Source organism: Xiphophorus hellerii, chromosome 8, assembly GCF_003331165.1.
Source record: "Xiphophorus hellerii strain 12219 chromosome 8, Xiphophorus_hellerii-4.1, whole genome shotgun sequence".
NCBI lineage: Eukaryota > Metazoa > Chordata > Actinopteri > Cyprinodontiformes > Poeciliidae > Xiphophorus > Xiphophorus hellerii.
In genome coordinates, this window is record NC_045679.1 from 26,279,295 (window position 1) to 26,303,230 (window position 23,936).

At 39.0% G+C, this 23,936-nt stretch overlaps 1 protein-coding gene across 6 annotated transcripts in view; it reads left to right on the plus strand.

The window, feature by feature from the left end:
* rasgrf2a (Ras protein-specific guanine nucleotide-releasing factor 2a) overlaps positions 1–23,936 on the plus strand; it is a 35,686-nt gene that overhangs the window by 8,042 nt on the left and 3,708 nt on the right. For 2 of the 6 annotated variants that reach the window (XM_032569836.1, XM_032569837.1), the window contains 24 exons: positions 2,681–2,787; positions 5,036–5,183; positions 5,453–5,542; positions 5,621–5,874; positions 8,624–8,703; positions 9,346–9,539; positions 10,197–10,306; positions 10,932–11,050; positions 11,132–11,295; positions 12,325–12,391; positions 12,733–12,869; positions 12,982–13,064; positions 14,033–14,281; positions 14,464–14,556; positions 15,031–15,539; positions 16,401–16,526; positions 17,259–17,348; positions 17,801–17,907; positions 20,817–20,929; positions 21,096–21,162; positions 21,249–21,278; positions 21,402–21,505; positions 22,829–22,913; positions 23,718–23,915. In XM_032569836.1, coding sequence (XP_032425727.1) covers positions 2,681–2,787; positions 5,036–5,183; positions 5,453–5,542; positions 5,621–5,874; positions 8,624–8,703; positions 9,346–9,539; positions 10,197–10,306; positions 10,932–11,050; positions 11,132–11,295; positions 12,325–12,391; positions 12,733–12,869; positions 12,982–13,064; positions 14,033–14,281; positions 14,464–14,556; positions 15,031–15,539; positions 16,401–16,526; positions 17,259–17,348; positions 17,801–17,907; positions 20,817–20,929; positions 21,096–21,162; positions 21,249–21,278; positions 21,402–21,505; positions 22,829–22,913; positions 23,718–23,915 — 3,324 coding nt within the window. The remainder of the gene's footprint in view (positions 1–2,680; positions 2,788–5,035; positions 5,184–5,452; positions 5,543–5,620; positions 5,875–8,623; positions 8,704–9,345; positions 9,540–10,196; positions 10,307–10,931; positions 11,051–11,131; positions 11,296–12,324; positions 12,392–12,732; positions 12,870–12,981; positions 13,065–14,032; positions 14,282–14,463; positions 14,557–15,030; positions 15,540–16,400; positions 16,527–17,258; positions 17,349–17,800; positions 17,908–20,816; positions 20,930–21,095; positions 21,163–21,248; positions 21,279–21,401; positions 21,506–22,828; positions 22,914–23,717; positions 23,916–23,936) is intronic. The other 4 variants (XM_032569838.1, XM_032569839.1, XM_032569841.1 and 1 more) reach the window with 4 other exon arrangements.

Genomic DNA, 23,936 nt, shown 5'->3' on the forward strand with positions numbered 1-23,936 from the left:
TCCTTTGCTTGAAGTAAACAAACCTGTTTTTTTGTTGTTATTTTGTTTTGTGTGTGAGGTTGCAAGATTTAGCACAGTAAGAGGTGAGAGTACAAGTATGACCAGTGTAATGAAGGTCTTCGTTGGTTATTCTGGTACACCTAAAATGCTGATGTTTGAATAATTTAAATGAAAGGGTTACAAGGAGAAGCAGAGTGAAGTATTTTATAGTTAGTTTATGAGTGTTAGGAAGCTTCTCAGCCGGTACTGATGATGACCTGGCCTCTTAATGAAACAAACTAATGGATAAAATATAAGTATTATTGTGACTAATCTTTAAAACAGGATGAAAGATGTTTTTTCTTTTACAGACCTCTCAGGCTAGAAGATTCCTTTTTAGTGACGTATTTTTGATGTTTCAGCTATTTTATAGAAGTTTGTAAGTATATATATATGTATTTTGTTTACCGTGGGTCTGTTAATGGGAGTGGATGGTAGACTAAAGAAGGCAACATTTGGAAGGCTACTGCTGAGACCCTATGTGACCTGTGGATTTGATTGATCCACCCGTCGTTCTCCATCCTCAAATTCTCAATTTGAGGAACCTAAATTTGTAACTCAGCATGTGTTGTGTTGGTCTGGTGAAAGTAAAGGCTGAACTAAAAGGCTCATACTAAACATTTTCAATACAAATACGTTCACTTTTCCACACCACAGAAAGCACCACAAGTTAAAGTTAGTAACGCATTAAGGACAACCTTATGTTTTTAATTTATGCTGCATAACTGATTGGCTTGTGAAAGTGGTTGAGCAGCTCAGGATGGTGTGGAGATCTGATGAGTGTGCATTGATAATACCAGATCTTGCAAACCAAACACTGGCTGAATTGACGTGCTCTGTCCAGGTCAGACTGATGAACTGTTTTTGTTTTGGTTTTTTTCGCCCTCTGAATGCAGGGCAAGTCAGCTTACAGTTCCCTTTCTATGTCTGTCCGTCTCACTCATTGTTATCCTGCAGCTTAAAGCAGGCTTGTGGCTGGGGAAGCCGCATTAGCAATACAAGGAGCTGTACAAGCCTTGGTGGTTATGTAAACCCTCACTCCCTCTCCCCCCATCCCCCAACACACAAACAAGCCCTTAAGCCTCTCTAGTTTGTAGCCAGCAAATATCTTTCACCCTCTTATCGTTACATCATTACTACACTGGCCGTCTGTTTGTCTCTGAGGCACAGTGTAGCAAAATAAGCTACACTGTGGGCGTTGCATTTTATGTTATTGTATTTCATTGCAAATGATAAAATAAATGAATAATTAACTGAAAGCACTGGTATATTTCCTATACCTGGGCCTGCCACTATGACAAATTTTGCTAGATGATAAATTGTCCCAGAAGTTATTGCAGTAAAAGATAATTTTGTTGGTGTGAGACAATTTTCAAGTAATATAATGGTAATCGCAAAATAAAGCAAGAACACGTTCTCAAAGACCAATGAACTTTAAATTCTACTGAATATTTAACACTGGAACTAGAAGACATTTTAAATCTCCAAAATAAATAACCAAACAGAAACAACAAATAAAATGATAAAGTATCTGTAAACAAAATTGTCCTTCAAAAAGGCCTGGTTGAGTCCAAATCGTCAGACTGAAGACTTTTATCATCCAGTTTTTGGTTGAAAGAGAGAAAAGAGAGAAACGATAAATCATTCAAGTGGAAATTATTGAACTTGTTTTTTTGGTTTATTGATTTATTGCTTATTGCAATTTTGCTTTTAGACCAAAATGTGTCCCATTAATATTATTGTTTTAAAGTCCTAGAGCCAGAAGCAAAACAAACAAAAAAAAAATTGATGAATTGTGCTTACTTAGATTTTATTTCAAATTGTTGCTGTTCTGACGCATTGGTTCTAAAACAAGCTGGCTTCAAACTTGCAGTGAAGTAGTTTGGTATAAAAACGTCTTAGATGTTTTTAACACTAAAACATTCCAGCTCGCGCAGAGACTTTAGAGATTTAAAACTTTACTGACTTTAAAATAATGTTTTAAGTGTTTCACTTCATAAATCCTTTGGTCAGACTGTGATCACATCAAGATTTTTACTTTACAAAAAAGTCCTGTTGATTTTGAGCCGGAAAAAGATCTGGAATCCAGATGTGTCATTTGGTTTTTACTGTGACTTCTTATTTTTAGTCCTTGTGTTTCTGTATATTTTTGTTGTCATGTACCAATAAATTGGAGGCAATTTCCTTAATTTTGGAGGATCGCCGATTGGCCTTCAACGAGAAACAGATCTTATTCTCCTCAGGAAAGGTCTGAAAACCATCCACTGCCCCTTTAGCGCTGCGGTTATGTCGCACCTCTGTGGTTATCTGTAGTCTCCGCCATGTTGGCAACTTTGCAGCTTTGTCAATAAATTTAACAACTTTTCAGACAAAAAAAAATCAGCATCTGCCAAAATCAGAAGATCAGTTTTTTGAAAGGTCGATGATCGGCCAGGAAACTGTAATCAATCCACTGCTGGTTTTAAATTAACTTTCAGACTTTACTTTTTTTCTATTGCCTTGTTACTTGTGCTTTGGTGTTCACTGTAATCATTTTTATAATTTAAATGGACTGTTTTTTGTTAGCGTCTGCCATTTTTTATCAGGCAGATGAAGATTTAATTAGTGGTTTTGATTGGTTGTTTGTTTCTGTTAAACGCAGCACTACTTCCTGGTCATTTTTGGTCACGAAGGTCAGAAACCTCTGGAGCTGCGGTCAGAGGATGAGTCGGACTGCAACGAGTGGGTGGAGTGCATCCAGCAGGCCAGGTACAAACAGACACACGTTTCAGGCACGTTTTTTTTTGTTGTTGTTCAGGATAGAGGAAAAAAAACATACGTTTTTTTTTTTTTGTGGTTCATTTCGGTACTGGACTTATTTCCCTCATTATTAATTTTACCGTTTTCAGAGTCTAAGATAGGGAAATTATTATAAGGTCAGTTTCATGCTAAATTTCTAATAAATGTAGATGTCTTTGTAGACTATAGTCAAAGCAAGCAGCAACTTTAAGTTCACATTGTGGTCTTAAGAAAATAATTAGTCAACACAGAATGATTATCACAAAACGTACAGGAATATGTTCGTGGTGGGATATAGAGTCGTTCTGCTTCTAAATCAGAAAAAATGTTTTCACCCCGTAATGACTGAGCTCAGGACTTCTCAGAAAAATGGCCGCTGTGCCGCTGTAAACCGTGTCACCGTCTGAATCTGAACTGTGTGTGTTGTGAGATTAATGACTGAGCGCTCACACAGAACATCAAATACCACAAGATCATGACCAGCATTTAAGGAGATTTAAACCGGCGGCACAGTTGATCTGTCGTGCACAATTGCACAGAAGAGACGGGGCTTTTCTAGACTGAGCAGATCTTTTTAATGCAGAGTGATCAGCGGTCAGTTTTGCCTTACAACGCGGTATTTTCTGACCCTGATCCGGGGGGAAAACTGTCCGCCGTTGCCTCGCTTCAGCAATCCCTCACAGCTGTTAGTTTTGACCCAAAAAAAAAAAGAAGCAGCGCAGCATCGACGTCAGCACTACACATGAAATCTGTCAGGAGTCTCCGAGTACCTTTCTTTTTAAAATAATACCAGTGGACCCATCCTATTGTTTGCTGAGGAAAGGCAACAGGTTTTAATAATACATTTTATAACTACTGAGACTTCCTCTATCGAATGATTTCTGATTCTTATTTACTCTTGGAAATCCTGTTGCCAACTGGCCACTAAATTGTACATCATTAATTCATAACTTTCTTAAAGCTACTGTATGCAACTTTTACAAAAAATATGTTTTTTGCATATGTTTTTAAAACTGTCACCATGTTGTGACAATACAATAGGAGACAGATAATCTGTGAAAATATCAAGCTCCCCCACCTCCTGCCAGAGCTATTATTGCCGTCTGACAAAATGCAGCACTCCCGGTCAAGAACAACCAATCAGAGCCAGGAGGAGGGTCTTAGCGCTGTCAGTCAGGCTCGTGTGCAGCTCCTAAAACCACTAGTGGTGGAGAAATAACTTAATGTTCCACGAAAACTGTTTATCCACCGTCAGCAGTCGCCACGGCGTGATGGCAAGGAGATGATTAAACATTTCATCAGCTCTCAAAGATGAATTATCAAACAAATGATCAAAAGTGGAAACGTGCAGTAAGATGGTCAGCAACTAGAATAAATTTTGCTTGCTTTAATGTCCTCAATAATGTTTCCACTGATTATTGAAAAAGAGTAAGAATAGTTTAAAGAAACTAATTAATAAAACTTCACTCAGAACAATTGATACTCGCTTCACTTTTTTTTGTTATCTTTTGGAAAATATCTGTTTTATTTCTTATCAGAAAACTAGCTTCTGGGGTGAAAAAAAATATTTTTATATCTAAATCTGCCAGTATAATTTTGGCCTTACTTGCAAATACAACCAAAAGCAGTCAGAACGAAGTGAAATGGCTTTGATATTGAGCTGTTTTGCAGAGAAAAATAGGCAACAATTTCAGCTTAGGTGTGCAAAGCTGGAAGAGACATGCACTAAACTGGAGCAAAAGATAAAAGGTCAGGCTTTTCAGATTATGATTTTAACAAATCTGCTGAGAAATAGATGAGCAGACTAATAAACTTGTCAAGCATCTTTTCCTCGCCAGTTATAGTGTCTAACTATTGAACGTTCAGTTTAAAGATTCTCGTTAAATCAAACTCGTCTTTGCTTCCCTTTCCTTTGTGCTGGTGAAACACACTGGACACAGCTACCACATCCAAGCGAGCGAGCGTGTCTGGGTGCTCAGTGCTCGCAGCGGTTCACATTTAGGTCACACTAGCGCTGTTTTACCTCGTTGGTTACATCACACACTCGACCTCTATTTCCTCTCAGCGCTCTCCTTCCTGCGGATGCCTCTCTTATTTTTTTAACGACGGCAGCGAACACCTTAAACATCTCCCCGCCCCCCGTTTACCTGTTAGCGCGCCCATGTTTGTTCACAAGCACATATCCGAAGCCCGACCCTTTCCACCTTCTGCCTTCCAGCTACTCTGACATTATGATCGAGCGCGAGATCCTGATGCAGAAGTACATCCACCTGGTCCAGATCCTGGAGACGGAGAAGATCGCAGCCAATCAGCTGCGCACTCAGCTGGAGGACCAGGACACGGAGATCGAGCGGCTCAAAGCCGAGGTACGCATGAGCGCCTCCACATCTGCGTGCACATGCATACTTAAATGAACACTCGGACGCAACCCTCAGATGGAGCACATTTAGATCAACGCGTGCAAACGCCCCCAGGCATGATGAAGAAGACACTTCTGTTGAATTAAAGCACAGCAGGGCTCCAAGGATTCCAGAGCTCATTACTTACCTATCTAGATGTTTATTTTTGTCCAAAGTTTCATGAATATTTGATGCTTTGCACCAGCGCGCTCACATAGATGCTGTTGTCGTGGTAGATTGTGGTGTTGAACAAAGCCAAGGAGAGGATGCTGCCGTTTCAGAGCAACCAAGAAGAGGAGGACCCAGACATCAAAAAGATTAAAAAGGTAAAAGCATCGTCAAAGCGGCGACAATGGACGGAGAGCATGGGAGCCCATGACGGGGTTGCTGTGTGACCACTGCAGGTGCAAAGTTTCATGCGTGGCTGGTTGTGCCGGAGGAAGTGGAAGATCATCGTCCAGGACTACATCTGCTCGCCTCATGCAGAGAGCATGAGGAAGAGGAACCAGATCGTGTTCAACATGGTGGAAGCAGAGACGGAGTACGTTCACCAGCTCTCCATTCTGGTCAACTGCTTCCTCAGGCCGCTGCGCATGGCCACCAGCTCCAAGAAGCCTCCCATAAACCACGACGACGTCAGCAGCATCTTCCTCAACAGGTAATAAATCCTCCTCTTGCTCTGTGTGAGAGGGAAATGTACGCAAAACATTTAAGCTCGCAATGCAAGGTGTTCAAACAGACCATCATACAAGCTTACAAAAGTATTCTCCCCCAACTGAACTTTTCCATGTTTTGTCCCATTGCAATTACAACCAACTTATTGGGATTTTATGTGATACATTAACACAAAATAATGTAAAAATGTAAAGAAAAGGAAGGCATTCTCTTTTTTTTCCCAAATACAAATTTTACAAGTTACTGTGATACCTATAAATAAAATCCAAAGCAGCAGGTATCCTTAAAGTATCCTAGTATCCTTAAAGGGACAGTCTTAAGTAAAATAGACATTTTTTTAACCTTTACGTCATGTTATAATGTCATTCCATCACTAAAAACATTCCTGCAGTGTTGCTTTGATTCTTTCATGGTTGCTTGATAAAATCTTTAATGTCCCATGGTAACCATTCAGCTGCAAAAGTGCCTGATGGGATCAAGTTCCGCCTTCGACGACACCCTTTTCTCCCATCCCCCATTCAGCTCCTTCAGACTAGCCAGCAGTAATTAGCAACACCTGGTGGAACTGCACATCTGCTGAGCTCATTATTGGAGTTACTTCTCAGAGCAACGCTGGTAAAAACGTTGATAAAAGGTTAATAGAGGAGCCACGTTGTGATGACTTCCTGAAGGTGGAGCTTCAGAAAAAGCAGGGGTTTTTAAAGAGACAGAGGCCCAATTTCAAGGCAATAAACTACAACGTCAAATTTCTTCTAAGTCATATTTTATATATTCATCTTTATAACAACTTGAGGTAAGATAGTTACTTGATTGTGCTATAAAATGATTCTGTGAGGCTGGAAAACACATAATACAGTTTGATGATATTCTGACCCGTCTATTCAGTGATATTATACGGTGACCTAAGCTCCATGTGGTCATGTGATTAAACAGAAACCTACACTGACTGGCCACTATAATAGGTACACATGTTCAATGATTGTTAACATAAATGTCAGTCAGGTAGTTATATTTTGGAAACTCAGTGCATTTAGGCCTCTAGGACAGATGAAGTCAACTTGCTAATCTTTTAACAGTTTTAAGCCTGAGACGAAAGACAAGAAGACATTTGATGCAAAGTAATATTTAACAATTGCATACTGATAACTGATAAAATAATTAGTCAAATTAATCCCACTTTGGATTTTGTCTCATCAAAAATTTCCAATAGGTTTCACATCTGATGGATGTTCTTCAAACTGAGTATCCATTCTGAACTCTCCCACTGTGGGACGATAAAGTCTATTTCTTCTTCTACTGAACACACATGCTAACATATGTGTTAGCATGTTGCCAACAGTAAGCTGTGAGTTCACGTTTTCTTTCAGTTGAATCTGATCAGATGGTGTTTCACTGTTGAGCCGGTGTGTCAGTAACAGACACTGAAGTGGGAGGAAATGTTTCTGCCTCTTCTTTTCTCGTTCTAATTCCCAGTGAATTTTCCCACAGATCATTTCTGACTCGCGGTTTGAGAGCTTTGATTGTTGCTGTTTCATCCCACAGAGGTGATCAGATGATTCATAGCTGCTCCAAAGTACCTGATACTTTTGAAGACGTCTGTGCTTTGACATGCGGGTTTTATTTTCGGCAAAATGAGGTGCCAAATTCTGTTACTCTGTTATAGAAACCTGGACAAACAGCCTCCTGATAATGAAGATCCCATTTTTCAGTTTCTGTTACCGTTTATGAGTGGACTGGACCAAAAGTGAGCTGATTGTAGTCTATATCTGATTTCTCTGTGCATTTCTAGACTCCTTTGTATACTTTCAGACAGCTAATTATTCAATTAAATGTTATAAATCAATGTAAAGGCATAAATACTATTTCTCTCCCCTTTTTATTTGGTTTGTAAGAAATGAAATATGTAAATAGTCATGCTTGTGGATTATAAGAATATATATGCATGTTAAAACATGGATTGTCTTTTGCATGGCTGAAACAATTAATCGGATTAATAATTAGTTTAATTACTGATTAATTCTTAACTGGAGTATTTAGACTTTTAAAAAGGCAATTTACTGAAAGAACAACACAGTCAGAGCTGTAATTAAGGCAAAACTGACCAAAAATATATTCATTTAGCATTAAAGATCAAATAAATCTTATAAGTCTGTAACGTTCTCCCCATAGCTCATGTCAGGGTTTTACCTTCACCAGGTACAAATTTAGAAAAAAGAAAAAAATCTATTAAGCATCTTTAGGTATCCCATTATTGATCAGTTAATCAAACTAAAGTCAACAGATCAGTCCTACACTGTAGTGATGTTAAGTCCACCAGAAAGGCCTGAACCTTTCACACAATGTACTTATTATCTGCAGATGCATCCTTTGCTACAAGTGATCAAGCTTACATAGAATGTTACTGAAATTTAAGCAACAAAGTGTCTGGTTTTCTATTTAAAAAACAGAATTGAATTTTTTGTTTATCGGCATGTTTTATGTATTCCTAATCTTGTATAAAATAAGTTTAAGTGGCCGAGCAACAAATCTGCAGAATGCGCCAATTCTTTTACCTGACTGATCAAATAATCGTTAGAATAATCGACATCGCTAAAATAATTGTTATCTGCAGCCCTGGTCTTCTGTAGAGTAGAGAGCGCGTCTTAAAATGCGTCACAACTCACAGTGTCTGTATTTTGTTTCGTCTCCTGAATGAAACGAGAAGCATCCTCAGATTGGTTCTCTGTGTGCAGTGAGACCATCATGTTTCTGCACGAGATCTTCCACCAGGGCCTGAAGGCTCGCATTGCCAACTGGCCAACGTTGGTTCTGGGTGGGTACCGATTCATTCAGTGGTCACATTTAAACCTCTAGACTGTACCAACTCTCAGATCACAGCTCCAACATGAAAAACATCAACAAAAATGTAATCTACATCTGTATAAATAATGCTTCTGCATCATCATGCTTCTGTATGATGATGATTTATGAGTGGATTTTGTGTTTGATGAAAGTTATTGTCTTTACAGTGCAGTTTCACCTTTCAGTCGCTAAACAGATAAGAATTCATTCCAGGAAAGTAATTTCCAAACAAATAATTGAATTTCAAACGAGTTATTTACAGTTACATACATTCAAAACAGGCCTAAAAAACTCAATATTCTAAATATTTCTTACAAATTTCTCTTAATAAACAAGTCTTTTTCTAATCTTTTAATGTTTAAATCTATATTTTAGGCTCTTTGCTGCTGTTCTATGTTAATTGTTTTATTGATTGTAGCACTTTGAAATTTCTCTAAATGTAAATATGTGATAAATAAAATGTATTATTATTATTATCATTACAAAGAGTCACTGTAGCATAACCACATCAAAAACATACATTTATTACCTGTAAATGTCTGAAGTAGAAGCTGTTGTTTCAGTCTGTCTTTTTGGATACGTTAATGTGAGTCGTTGTGCGTTTTCCTCCCAGCTGACCTGTTCGACATCCTGCTGCCCATGCTCAACATTTACCAGGAGTTCGTGCGGAACCACCAGTACAGCCTGCAGGTGCTGGCCAACTGCAAGCAGAACCGAGACTTTGACAAGCTGCTCAAACAGTACGAATCCAACGCCGGCTGTGAGGGCCGCATGCTGGAAACCTTCCTCACTTACCCCATGTTCCAGGTGCCAAACACTTTATGTACTAATTATGCTATAAATTGCTTTGTTTTCAAGGTCCAGGTTTAGTTCCAGTTGCCATATGGAAACTGCGATCACGATGTACCGTTTCATCAGCTTCAAATGTAGATTGTAATGAAGGTGAATGGGAAATCAGAAGGCTTTTATTTTGAGTACGTTTGAAAAACTTCAATTGATTCAAACGATGCGTCAGCTTTTGGCTTGAGACTGTGCAAACTAACGCAGCTGGGCTGCTGCAGCCATTTATCTAGAAGTCTGAATATCTAGACGTCTACATATTCTACGACTGAAAAAAATCATTACATGTTATTTAGATTTGTGTTTCAAAACACTTGGAGCGCGTAGAACTTTACAGCCCAATAAATCATTTATAGACAGATGAGCTCTTGGTAGAATGTGTTGTTAAAATTAAAGTAATTGTGTCACAAATTACAAAAGAATTTGCTCTTAACATATTTAAAAATGTCCTTTCAAGACAATTGTAGATTTTAAACTGATAAAATTTCGGATTGTTAAATATTAAACCTTACAAAACTGAGGTTTAAAGTCTCAGTTTTCACCACACATTCTAATCACGCGTTTATGTTTTAGTATTCAATATGTCAATGTCTTCTTTATGACATGTATTTTTTGAAATGCTAGATTCCTCGATACATCATCACCCTCCATGAGCTGCTGGCGCACACGCCCCATGAGCATGTGGAGCGCAAGAGCCTGGAGTTCGCCAAGTCCAAACTGGAAGAGTTGTCAAAGTAAGAATGAGACTGTGAAAAAAAAACAATAATGAAAATGACGAGTCGGTGACACTGAATATCATTTTTCTGTATGTACATACTAAATGCACAAGAACAGATTCATTTAGTTGCATGTTGGTTCTTAGTGAGAAACTCAAAGAATGCACTGCAGTGAAAGCTGCACAAATATTTAATCGTCATATTTTCGTATTTATTGATGCTGTAATAAACTGCAGAGAAAATATAAAAAGTTATTTTTAGAAGTTTTTTAAACATCATTAATAGGAATTTACACCATTATGAGGAATTACATGGTTTTTTTTTAGAAATACAATAAATCTATGTCTCTTATAGATGCAGGGTTTTTTTCTATTGTTTTCACTCGTTCTTATGGAATAATTACATTGAATTTTCACAAAAGAATGATACTTGAGGTATGAGTACCTTTGTACAAATGATAAGTGTTTTTTTTCTTCAGAAGGTCCTGTAACATTTGTGGCTCCCAACAAATTTCATTCCACTGAACTGAGGGTAAAACCGTCCGTTTGGGTCGTACAGGTCCCAGACCTCTGAACTAGCCCGGTACACAGCGACACACACACACACACACACACACACTGACCTCTGCTCCTTGTGTTTTCAGAATGATGCACGACGAGGTGAGCGACACGGAGAACATCAGGAAAAATCTGGCCATTGAAAGGATGATCGTTGAAGGCTGCGACATTTTGTTAGACACGAGCCAGACCTTCGTCAGACAAGGCAGCCTTCCTGCTTTCTCGGCTTTCTTTCAGCCATCCCACCTTCCTGCACTCTTTCACGACTTCTCTCCTCCATGATCAGGTTCTCTCATCCAGCTGCCATCCAGCAGCGAACGGGGCATGCTCAGTAAGGTGCGTCTGGGTTCGCTCTCACTGAGGAAGGAAGGAGAGAGGCAGTGCTTCCTGTTCACCAAGCACTTCCTCATCTGTACACGGACCTCTGGAGGGAAGCTGCACCTGCTGAAGGTAAAACGTCTCACTATCTACAATCTGAGTGTGTTCAAGTTCAGCAGTTGCTTGTCGCTCAAACTCCTGAATAAGATACTGACGTCGCCTCTGATTGGCTGATAGATGATGAACAGTAGCGTCATGGCTGAATTGTGAATATAACTAATGTAACTGTTTACTGCTGCCATGACTTTAATGACTTGAATGGAAACAATTGCAAAAATTGTGTTTTTTTTTACATTAGCGGAATATAGACAAAAATCTGTGTAATGGAAATGGGACAAATCCTGCTCTGCATTTTACAAATCTGAAAATTTAGACATTAAATCTGCTAATCTGAAATTGTCTTAATACAGTTTTGGTCAGCTTAAATCTGTTCAGGATCAGTGATGGCAGGATCCAATTAAAGTTACTTTGAAAAAGTAACTTAGTTAGACTACTGATTATTTGATTAGGAAAATAACTAAGTTACATTAAAAGTAACCTTTTTAGTTACTTTAAGCAGCTGCTAACAAACAACGCTCTGCCACCTGTGAAAATTACATTGATCTTTGCCAATGCTTAATTGCAAGTTATTTTATAATGGTAACATCAACAATGTGTCTCCATTTATATGGTTGAACTGAAGGGGAGTTTAATGGTTACAACAGGAAATAAAGGAAAGGAAATAAAATTAAATTAAATTACAAAAAAAAAGTAACGCAAAGTGATTTCGATAAGTAACTGCAGTCTGACTACTGGATTTGAAATAGCAACGCGTTAGATTACTCGTTACTGAAAAAAGTGGTCCAACATTACTTAGTAACGTGTTACTGACATCACAGTTCAGGATATATCCCTGTACACTAGGGGATAAGTCAAATAAATAATATATTTGTATTTGACCTTGAAGGTACAACTAGATCTACAAAATTCCCTCATAATTATGACAGAAAATATTTGTTCTGGCATAATAAGACTAAAAATAAAGTATTTCCGCTGAGTTTAGATTTGTGTCTAATATCTTTCACTGGTAAGGCTTTAATTTGTTATTTTTCTTCCTAACAGCAGGGAGGAACGCTGTCTCTGATTGAGTGCACTCTGATTGAGGAACTAGATGCCAGTGATGAAGATTGTGAGTATCCTGTTGCAATCTTTACCAATTATTAAGATTCATTCGAAGGTAATTCTCAAGTTCAGTGGTTGCCCAACCACTGAATGTCAGATTTCTACAAAGAAACTTTTGCATAATTCAACAGTGAAAAAAGTTTGGTGGAAGAAGCACTGTAAGAAACACCAGCTAGAAAAAACGACAAATATCAATGAGAAAGTTCATAGGTATGATAGAAAATATGTTTTTTTACAGTTTTGATTAAATGCAAGAAAGCCATTTAGGCAGCTTACAGATCAATACAAGGTCAATTTCAGGTCAGCTGAGCAGAATGAAAGTGTTTTGGTTTCCTGTTGCGTTTTCAGACAACGCTGCAGGTCAAGGCTTCAGTCACCTGGAGTTTAAAATTGTGGTGGAGCCCCCCGATGGTCAGAGCTTCTCCGTTGTTCTCCTAGCTCCTTCCCGCCAGGAGAAGGCTGCCTGGACCAGCGACATCAGCCAGGTACAGACCGACTCAGAGGAACTTGGAGCTGCTATAGCAGGCGTTAGCTGCTCTTCTAAAAGAAGCTTTTATCCTTGTTTTTATTTGTGTGTGTGTTTTCTTTCCACTTCAGTGCATCGATAACATCCGCTGTAACGGCCTGATGACCAGCGTGTTTGAGGAGAACTCTAAAGTGTCTGTGCCCCACATGATCAAGTGAGGAAATTATCTCATGCTAACTGTGCTTAAAGTCTTACATTTTACAGATTTACAGAGCTCACAGCAACACATCATGGTGGATTCATTAAGTCAATGAGAAGAACATTTTAAACAATAAAGTTTTGTTATGTTTTAGTTGCATAACTGTGGGAAAGTTGGATGATTTTCTGTCTTGCAATGGACACATAATGCCTTGGAAAAGTATTCATATCCGTAGGGCTGGGCGATACAGTATAAACTTAAAGTTTTATCATGATATTTTGTGGTACTGTTGTGAAAACAATAAAAGTGACTATAAGAATTATTTATTACTTCCCTTTTAGGTAAATGTATGGGTATGACTGTGTGTCACAGCAATTATAGCCCCACAAACACAAATCCTGCTCTAGGAAAACATTCCCACTTTTTCTTTAGGACACCAGTCACATATAAAATGTGATTTGTTTCACTACTGCAGAGAGTAACTGCATTTAATCATATTTTCAAGTTTATTGATATTTATTGATATTCTTGTTGAACAAATATTGAAGAAAACTAACAATACAGACAGTTTTTTTTAACATTATGAATTGGAATTTGTCAATGAAAAATCAAAATTCATATCATAATAAGAGTCATGATAAGAATATATCATGATAATCGATATGATAAATGACCAATTTTACATATTCCTTTAACTTTTTCACATTTTGTCATTTTGGTTTATTAGGATTTTATTTGATAGACCAAAATAAAGTGCTGAATATTCATGAAGTTAAAGTAAATAATATATGGCTCTCATAAGTTTTAATGAGTTTCTCTCTTTAAGACAAATTTAGGATTTCTGAGCTGCTTATTCTAAATCAGTGCCTGATAAAAAAACAGACGAATCGTCCAAACTGGACAGTAAGAAATAATCTGTCCTAACTTTGTCCTCTATAAAAGACACAAGGATTTAGGTCAAATTTTGTTGTTTTTCCTCCAAGGTCGGACGCCAGACTGCATAAAGACGACGTCGACATTTGCTTCAGCAAGACGCTCAACTCCTGCAAGGTCCCTCAGATCAGATACGCCAGCGTGGAGCGGCTGCTGGAGCGCCTCACTGACCTGCGCTTCCTCTCCATCGACTTCCTCAACACCTTCCTCCACACGTACCGGATCTTCACCACGGCCGCCGTGGTCATCGACAAACTGGCCGACATCTACAAGAAACCCTTCACCTCCATTCCTGTGAGGTATACAAGACTTAAAAACACAGAGGATGCTCCTCCCACTGACCCCAGACTCCATCCCGTTCATCGGTCCTCACTGTGTCTCTGTCCTCCTCACGTCTAACACTTCATCCTGTCATTCACTCCATCTTTTCTTCTTCACTTCCCCCTCCTTCATCTTCCTCACACTGCTGCCGCCGCTTCAGGATCGAGCAGCACTCATACGACCGTCTGTCCATCATGTCCCTCTGTCCCGACTACAGTCTCAAGATCACACAGCTGGCTTTGGACCAGTCCAAGTAAATACCATCAGTAGGCTTTGGGGGAGAACAGTTTATTTGAAGGGGTGTGCATAAGACTGGCATGATGACGCCGTCATAAACATGAAGGAGTCTTCATCAGTATTTATGAGTGTTGTCATGAAGTGGCATACGGTAAATAATGACACCTTAAATACAAAGTTAATGCTTTTAACGCCACTTTGAACTAAAAGTGTCAACTTTGCATTATTCAGTCAATAATGATACTTTTAATTCACATTTTAATGCAGATTTGCATTAAAAGTGTCATTATTTATTGAAATCCATTTCATGACAACAGTGTTAAACATTTATGCAAACACCTTCATGTTCAGTACGGGTCATGATTTGTTGTGTCATGTTTATGACAGAGTCATCATGTCAGTCTAAAGCACACTCCTTCAGATGAAGTGTTACCATGATTTGTGGTTCTCCTGGTCAGAGCTGTGGACTGACCACACTGGTTTCTTTCAGGTCTCTGGAGCTTTTCTTCGCCACCAACCAGGGCGCCTGGGGATCCGACTCGCTGAACAACAAATCCCCCAGACTCTGTCGCAAGTTCTCCTCTCCGCCTCCCATCTCCATCCCGTCCCGCACCTCCTCCCCGGTGCACTGCCGCAAGCTGTCCCTGAGCTCGCCGGTGGGCGTGAAGGTCGGGGCGTTGGACCTGTCCACCACCCCGCCGCTGTCCGCGGCCAACTCCCCCACCTCCAGCCACAGTCCCTCCATCTCCTCTCCTCCACCCGGCTCCTACCGGCTGCCGTTTGGCTTCTCGTCGCCCCCGCCCACCGCCACGCGCTCCCCCAGCCTCCCGCAGGCCTCCGGGGTGTCCTCACCGCCTCCCTCCTCCACCAGGGCCCCGCTGGACCTCAGCAGGGGCCCCAGCTCCCCGGAGCTGAGCCCGTCCGCGGGGGACGACATCAGCGGAGAGCTGCCGCGCATTGACGCCTTCTGTGGGAAGCTGAGGCGCAGCATCCGCAGAGGTAGGAAGACGCTAACAGTTAGCGCTCACACTCCTCCAGCTCTTCAACAAGGCGGCTTTACATGCAATAAACACATCTAATATTTGTGACTGCTGCTGTAGATGCTGCCTTAAACTACTGGCAGAGTGTGTTCCTATAAACAGTCTGGAATACAATCTAAGTTTTTACCAGGCCTGTGGAAAAAGGTGTAAGAAATAGAAAATAAAAGAAGGGAAAAGTTTTTTTATGTCCAGCCTTCCGATCTCCTAGAAGTCGAGTGTTTTCTCCTTCATTCCATATCCCATGGTTTAATATTTATGTCCATCAATCACTCTATCCATCCCTCTGTTTTCCAATATTTCCCTTCATCAGATTATTTTTCACTCCTTTCATTCATTCCTTCATTTGGTTTCTTTTTTGTCCATTTGTCCTTTTTTGCTCATTTGATTCTCCTGGTTTCTATCTTCCTTTTTTTTTTCTTTTGTTCTCTTTTTGCATAATTCATTTGCAGCCAATATTAGTCCAGACTTTGACGTTGTCTTTTATTGTGTTCTAGCAAAGACATGAATGGGTCAGCATTTCTCTTTCAGAGGAATAATCGGGCCTCTAGATGAACGTGTGTCTGTGATCTCTAGTAAAACAGGAGCAGAGTACCAGATCAAAAAAAGAGAGGAGAGAGAGAACATGAAAAGACAGGAACCTGGTAGAGTAAGAGAAGAGAGCAATGACATGTAAAGGCTGATATTTCAAATAGCAACTTATTACCTGAAAGTTCACAAAAACATTTCAGATCATTGTTAAAATAATCATCCTTGCAAACTCATATATCAGTCAGAAGTCACCTGGACTCATGTTGGATGTTTGACCTTTTCTCCCTCACAGCTGTTCTGGAGTCAGTATCCCTGGACAAGTTCATCCCTGAGTCCCCGTCCAGCAGCGAGCCGGGGGACCTGTCCCCCTGCCGCTCCCCGTCCACACCCAGACATCTCCGCTACAGACAGTCTGGAGGTTGTAAAACTACACAAGCACACCACACTGCCGTATTACATTTACAGCGGTTAACAAAGATCTAGAAGTTTGACTGTGATAAAGAACTGTGAAACCATTTTCACATGTGACATTTGTCCTGCACAAGTCGAGTGAAAAACAAAAAAATTTGCAAAAAGGAAGCAAAAACTTGCAATTTGCCTAAGAACCATTTTATGTCTATTTATCTTGTTTAGCTGGATGCTAACAGTTTCATAAATGGGGATGATCGTTTTTGCCTTCTCTACTTTGCAAAAGCTCCTATTTTTATTTGGACATTTGCTCTGATTCTATAGCTATGATTTAATTACAAATGTATGCAAAACTTTATTGATAATCCACTAATGTCAAAAAATCACAATTTCACAATTGTGGTGTTTCCATTAAATAGGAAACAAAACTAAAATCACATGTGAATAAGTTTGTTCACACAATAAGTCAATTAAAGACATGCTGCGCCATCATCCTCCTACCACTTCCTGTCATGTTCTTCGTCATTTCCGCCAGTAGTAACATCCGCCTGTTGCTCTCGTAATTAGTGAGGTGGAAGAAAAGTGTTTCCATTGCAGTTTAGAATAACATATAATGTTGATTGAGTTTTGTACCACTCAATACAATGAGATCTGTTGTCCTTCTGAACAGTGGTGTTTGCATTTTTAAGAGCCGTTGGAGCAGATCTAAGATTAAGGTTTTACTGTTTCTGGTTGCTTGTAGTGGCAGCCGGGGAGAACTCTCGCTGCACCATGTCGCCAGCGTCGGCGTTCGCCATCGCCACGGCGGCCGCAGGGCACAGCAGCTCGCAGGGTGAGCACGTCCAGTCATGAAGGTCACAGCGGATGTAGCAGAGGGAGGGAGCTCCGCTTGTGGTGTCCATTAGATTATGTGTCGGGGAGCAGCTAAAAGGACGACAGAACGTAATTTATAGATAACAGGAAGGAAATGGCCGTCTGTGTAGGAGTTTTCTAATGAGCTAATGAGCTTTTATTGTTTTAAAAGCACATTTGCTTTTAAAATCGATGGCTTAAAAGCCTGAACCAATGGAAAAAGAAATACAAACGGAACATAATTTACTTCCCTTATTATAGTAATTCAAAAATCTCAAATTTAGAAAAATGTAGTAATATGTTTTTAGTTTTCTTCAATATGTGTGTCTGGATTAAAGTCATTTTCACAAAACTAAAGAACAGTATTCGCAAAGAAGGTGTTTGCTAACCAAATCTGGATTGATTTATTTGTTTTACTTAATGCTCTTCTAGGTTTTAGTAACTCTGAGAAATCATGTGATAAGGAATTCATCATCCGCAGAGCTGCTACCAACAGAGTCCTCAATGTGCTGCGGCACTGGGTCTCTAAACACTCCCAGGTGAGTCAAAGAGGAAACACTGTCCATATCCACAGTCTGTTTTCAGTCAGGCTTTAGTAATGTATGCATCCTAGCAAAAAGAAATGCTTAACAAGATAACCTCTGGTTTGTTTTGGGGGATTTTCCTTGTATTAGAGTTAGTCCAACCTGCACTTGTCTGAGTTAGCACTAGGAGACTAGGATGATTTTAGTTTCATCCTAGCTGGATGAAACTAAAATCTGTCTTTTCTGTCACAAACACTGGTTTTCAACTCATTTAGATTAGTTTGAACCATAATATTGTAACACTAAAATATGTAATACAACATGAAATAACTCAAAGAATGCTCTTTAGTAATATTGCACTCCAGTATTAATATGTAGGCTATACTTGAACACTAAGGCTTGTTTTGGAGAGGACACCAAATTAGCTCTAATCTGGTCCTCTTGGTCTTAAGATTAGCTTAAGACCAACTGGAGAACAACCAGTTCACAGTACAAAGCAGAAGTGAAGATAAAACATTATTTTGATAAAGTAGTAGTAGTAGTCTTTATTTTCATGTGTCATACACTTTTACAGGTGCCCAGCCCACCAGACATAATAAAACAAATACAAACAATATTGTCCTTTGGACAATTGATTCTTAATCTATTTATCAGATATTACAATAATGAATCTAAGTTAGTATTTTGGGATACCAACAAGGTGGCTTTAGAGTGTGTTTAGATGGCGACTTATACAGACATACAGAATCAAGTGTTTTGCTGTTTCAATCAATCCATTTTAATTCCAACATGTATTTTAACTTAAGCACCATAAATACCAACATTAATTGTTAATGAGGAGAAGGGATTTTGTAAACTGTAGCTTACAAACAGGTGAATCAATAATGGCTACCTTTGGCTGAACTAGCATTTATCTTTTGAGAAAATTAATATTTAGCATGTTTTTAAGGATGATTCTGTGTAGCTTGATGAAAAGAGAGTAAAAGAAAATTCCAGTAAAACACAGTAAAATCACATTGTGTGATTAAAATGACTCTTTATAACCTTAGAAAACATTGTTTATGCCACAGGCCTACAACCTGGTTTGTACTGCAGCAGTTTGAAGGATTAGCACAGTGAAACAAACAATCAAACAGTATTGAATTTTTTTTATCTAAGCTGCCAGACCCAACCTCTTACTTTTGTCTTATGAAGGTTTCCACAGAATAAGCATAGCTGTGGTGTGACCTCAGTAAGAAAACCAGCGTCTGAGTAAAAGGGAGTGTTTGCAGTGTTTGTGGGGGAAAGGCGGTTAGCTACTCTGTTAGCGGCTAAAGGAGAGCTGGCACATCCATAATAAAATGCTATTAACTTTGCACTTCCATCTCATTCATCAGATTATGTTGTGGAAAGATTTAAAAAGTAAAATGAACTGAATTAAAAATGTTAGATAAAACTTTTGATTAAACTGTAAACATCTTAATTCCACTTTCTTTGGTAATGTAGCAAAACAAAGTTGGGGCCTGTAAGGTTACCATGGCTGCAATTATTCCTCACGTCCCTCAGTGCTTTTGACACACAGCCGAAAGAGACAGCCTCCCTTTGAGGAGCACGCCTAAAAAAAGCTGCTGGTTGTTTTTGCTCTCGCTGCGTCTCTTGTTCCGTCGTTGCTCTCCGTGACAGAGGTGCTCTTTGCGCTGCGTGTCCTTCCCACCATGGACGCACGCAGAAAGGTCAGCCTCATCCTCAGGGAGCTTCAGAGAACTATCATTTTTGTCTAAGATTATATAAGGAGCTATTTTTGTAGCTGGATGTTGCCTGGAAAAGTAAACTTGTTTGGGTCGGCTGAGAATAACAGCTCTTGGTTTAGAAAGGCGAGGTGTTTTTGACCTTCCACGGTCACGAATTATTAAAGTGAATGGAAAAATATATGAATTCGGTTTGGTTTCTAACACTATATTGATGGAGTTAAATGTGAAGCTCTTCTAGTGTTTAGGTGTCCAAATTGGTTAATCGCAACTAACAAAGTTGTACTAACATCAAGTCTTGTTACATTTATAATGTGTCACTTTTGATGCCCACCATTTTGAGTACTATGGGTGTAAGTGAGATGAAAGGTCTACTTTCACCTCTCAGTGTGCAACTGAATCAGGACAAAGCAACAATTGCCATGATATCAATCAATCAATCATCTAGCGCATTTCGGCAACAGGGCAGTTCAAAGTGCTTTACATTGTGAAAACCTAAAAAAACATCATAAACACAACAGTTGTGAAAAACAATAACAGACATTACATTTTGTAAAAGGTAATGTCATTTTGATTGTTAAAAATCATCAATACTCATCAATACAAATATATTGGTCAATTCTCCATTTATTCTGATTCAAAAGCAACTCTAAACAGGTGGCTTTTTAAAGGAACTCAGTGTTTCGGCTGTATTGCAATTTTCTGAAAGTTTGTCCATGATCTAGCTAAATTTATTCTTGCTGTCCTTGACTAAATGTTTGATGCTCCATTCACCATCCCTGAGCGACCCCAAAAGGTGAAATTATTATCTGAACTTATCAAAATATTTCATTTCTGGGGAGAGTCAACCTTCATGAGAACAGACAGAGCATCTGCATAGCACAGCATGAGTCTGAGTACCATTAGTATCAGGTCATTGCAACAAGATTAAAGTAAAACTTTGTGTAATTCCAATAAGTGGTTTGTATGTGTGAGTTATAAATGCCTCTGTTGCAACTCACATATCATTTTTTTTTTTTCCTACTTTTTCATTAGTTTCTCTGACAGATTTGCTCAACATGTTCCTTTTTTCTTGATGGATCTTACACTGGCTGTCGTTATGTCATCGATTGCTCTGATGCTCTTCTGCTGTGCGCTTCACGTCATCTTAGCTGAAGCTTTCCGATGCAGTGTGTCATGTCTCTGTGTCTCTGTCAGGACTTTGACCTGAACGGTGAGTTGAAGACAGGAGTGATCAGTCTGCTGGAGGAGGTGCTGCGAGACCCAGATCTTCTGCCCCAAGAGAGAAAAGCAGCAACCAACATTTTAAGGTGCAGATTATTTACTGTCAAACCTCCTCTTCATAATGTCAGAGGTTTCTTTTACAATCTTCTGGAAGTCTGTCCATGATTGTTTTAATTCTTTTGTGGTCAAATGTTAGATATTTATAATTTTCCGTGATGTATCTTCAAAATGACGCTGCGCTTTGCTTCGCAGTGCCATTTCTCAGGATGAACCAGACGACACTCAGCTGAGGATAGAAGACATACTACAGATGGTCAGTGTGAGTTCATATGAAACACTTCACTGAATGAGTTCAATGAAACAAAAAAAAAGTTTGAAATGACTTCTCTTCTTATAATGAAACAGAAAAGCTGTCCTCTTCTGCATTTCATTGCGGTAAGGATAATTCTCTCTCTTTCCCTGTTAAACATCCACCAGGAAGTGGTCCTTGCTGTAGTGTTAGCAATCTTTATGCTACGCTTCCCACACAATAAGCTGATGTGTCTGTGTGTGAACAAGGCGGAGAGTCCTAAAGCCGAGTGTTTCGAGTCCCTCTCGGCCATGGAGATGGCGGAGCAGATCACGCTGCTGGATCACATCGTTTTCAGGAGCATTCCCTATGAGTGAGTACACGGCAAACCCCTACTGTACCGTCAATCCGTCCCGGGAGGTTTTTGTTTGGATAAAATCTGCCCAACTCTATCCAAGCTCCATGTTGGAAAACCTTACAGAAGTAACAGCAGCTGGAATGAGTAAAATAACTCATATAAAACAGTAAGTAATGATAATCTTATGAGATTGCCTAAAAATAGCAGCAAACCACCTTTATTTACATTTTGTGGCATTACTAAACAGACTTCAATGCATTTTATACAGTATTACATGGCAGATCACTACAATACAGATCATAATTGTGATAATTAAAATATTTTCTGTTATATTAGGCAAATAGTTTAGTTTCCCTGTCTTTAATTTCATTTTAGCTAATATCAATCTGCTGTGAGGCAGTTTTTTTAGAGCAGTGTGTTGTAGAGAACAGCAGGGGGAGCTAGAGAGGCCACAGAAAGTTAGAGAGAAGATGCTGTGGGGGAATGCAAAAATATAAAAAAAATAAGCCATTAATTTTTAATTAAATGTTTTGAAAATAAAATATTGTCTGTTTGAAAATCATTATTATGAAACATAAGTTAAAATAATTTATTGAAATGTTATTTGCCAGGCTCATCTTTCTGATTGGCTGCTGGTCAAATTTGTCAATGTTTGCTATGCAAGCTAGCATCGCTAGGAAGCATGAAGAGGGGAAGTTTCAGTCAAGAAAAGACTGAAGGAACTGCGCAGATGAAATAAAATTTGATGTGTGATAAATATAATTATTACATATTTTTATAATAATCGAAATATGGGATTGTGGTGGAATTTTTTTTATCACATAACATAAATATGTTGATGTAATATTATGACATAAACATCAAATTAATAAAGTCATAATTACCTAGCATATTACCTGATAAAAAGTCTTCCACCACAGAACTCATGGCCAACTAAATTCAGAAGATACGAGGCAACATTAAATGCTAACCGAACGCAACAATTATCGAATAGTGAATAAAAATGAGGAGAAACATTTGGAAAGTTGTTGTTTCTTTACATATTTTGTAGCAAAAAAGAAATATTCAGAGATGTTCTCCTTAAAATCTGACTAAGTTGAAGTTATTTTTCAAAGAAAAATATGCAAACATTTCACTCTGTTGATGTTCAAAGCTGCTAGAGACAAATCATGTAAGATGTGCAGCAATGACTATAATGAGAAGCAGTTCTGCAAAAAATTTAAATAAATTAAACCATGGATCCCTTTCATTCAGTGTTAGATTTATACACAGCTGTCTACCATATTAAAGGATCACCTTTCAGATTGACTGACCATCTTACTTTGTGTGTCCACTCAGGGAGTTTTTGGGTCAGGGCTGGATGAAGGTGGACAAGACTGAAAGAACTCCATACATCATGAAGACCAGCCAGCACTTTAATGATGTAAGAAACCCTCGTAGAAAACTCACCATAATCTACCATGTCAAACTTTAAACTATAATGAACATTTAACACTGGAACTTTAAGACATTTGAAATATCCCAAACCAATAAACAAAACACCAGAAATAACAAATAAAATGAATTATGAAGTCTCTGTAAACAAAATTGTCCTTCAGGAAAAGTTCTGGTTGAGACCAAAACACCAAACTGGAGACTTTTGTCATCCAGTTTTTGATAGAAAGAGAAAAGACACAAAACGACAAATCATGCAAATGGTTATTGAGCTTGTTTTAATTTATCACACGATTTTTTTATTGATTTCTTTGTCCGACACATAGAATTGTGAATAGTTTTATATATTTTGCCACGTTGTCTACAGGTTTGAAAAGGGATTCCAGGTCAAAGGTTAATACTTTTTGGGGGAACCATGACATGGAAAAGTTCTAAAACTTTTCCATGTCGTCTAGAGGACCAAAGAAATACCTGCAGTGTTCAGAATTTGGCCCGCGGGCCTTGAGTTTGACACATGTGGCTTTGATTTATTTGAAATAAAAAACCCTGGGGGGATTTATATTATACAATCAGTACACATCATGACTGATTCTTGCTTTGTGAATCAGACCAACATGATGGTAAAAATTGATCAAAATGTTAGTGGATAACACTTTTAGCGGATCAGAACCTTACCTATTGGCTAAAGATATTTAGCCTATTGGCTAAATATTGGCTAAACTATCTTTAACCAATATTTTTGTTGCTGTCAGCAAAATTGTTGTGTCTTGTGATCCTTGTGAAATCTCTTCAGATGAGCAACCTGGTGGCGTCTCAGATAATGGCCCACAGCGACGTGGGCTCTCGGGCCAGCTCCATAGAGAAGTGGCTGGCCGTGGCCGACATCTGTCGCTGCCTCAACAACTACAACGGCGTGCTGGAGATCACCTCTGCTCTCAACCGCAGCGCCATCTACAGGCTGAAGAAAACCTGGGCTAAAGTTTGCAAACAGGTTTAGCTGAATCAGCTCGCA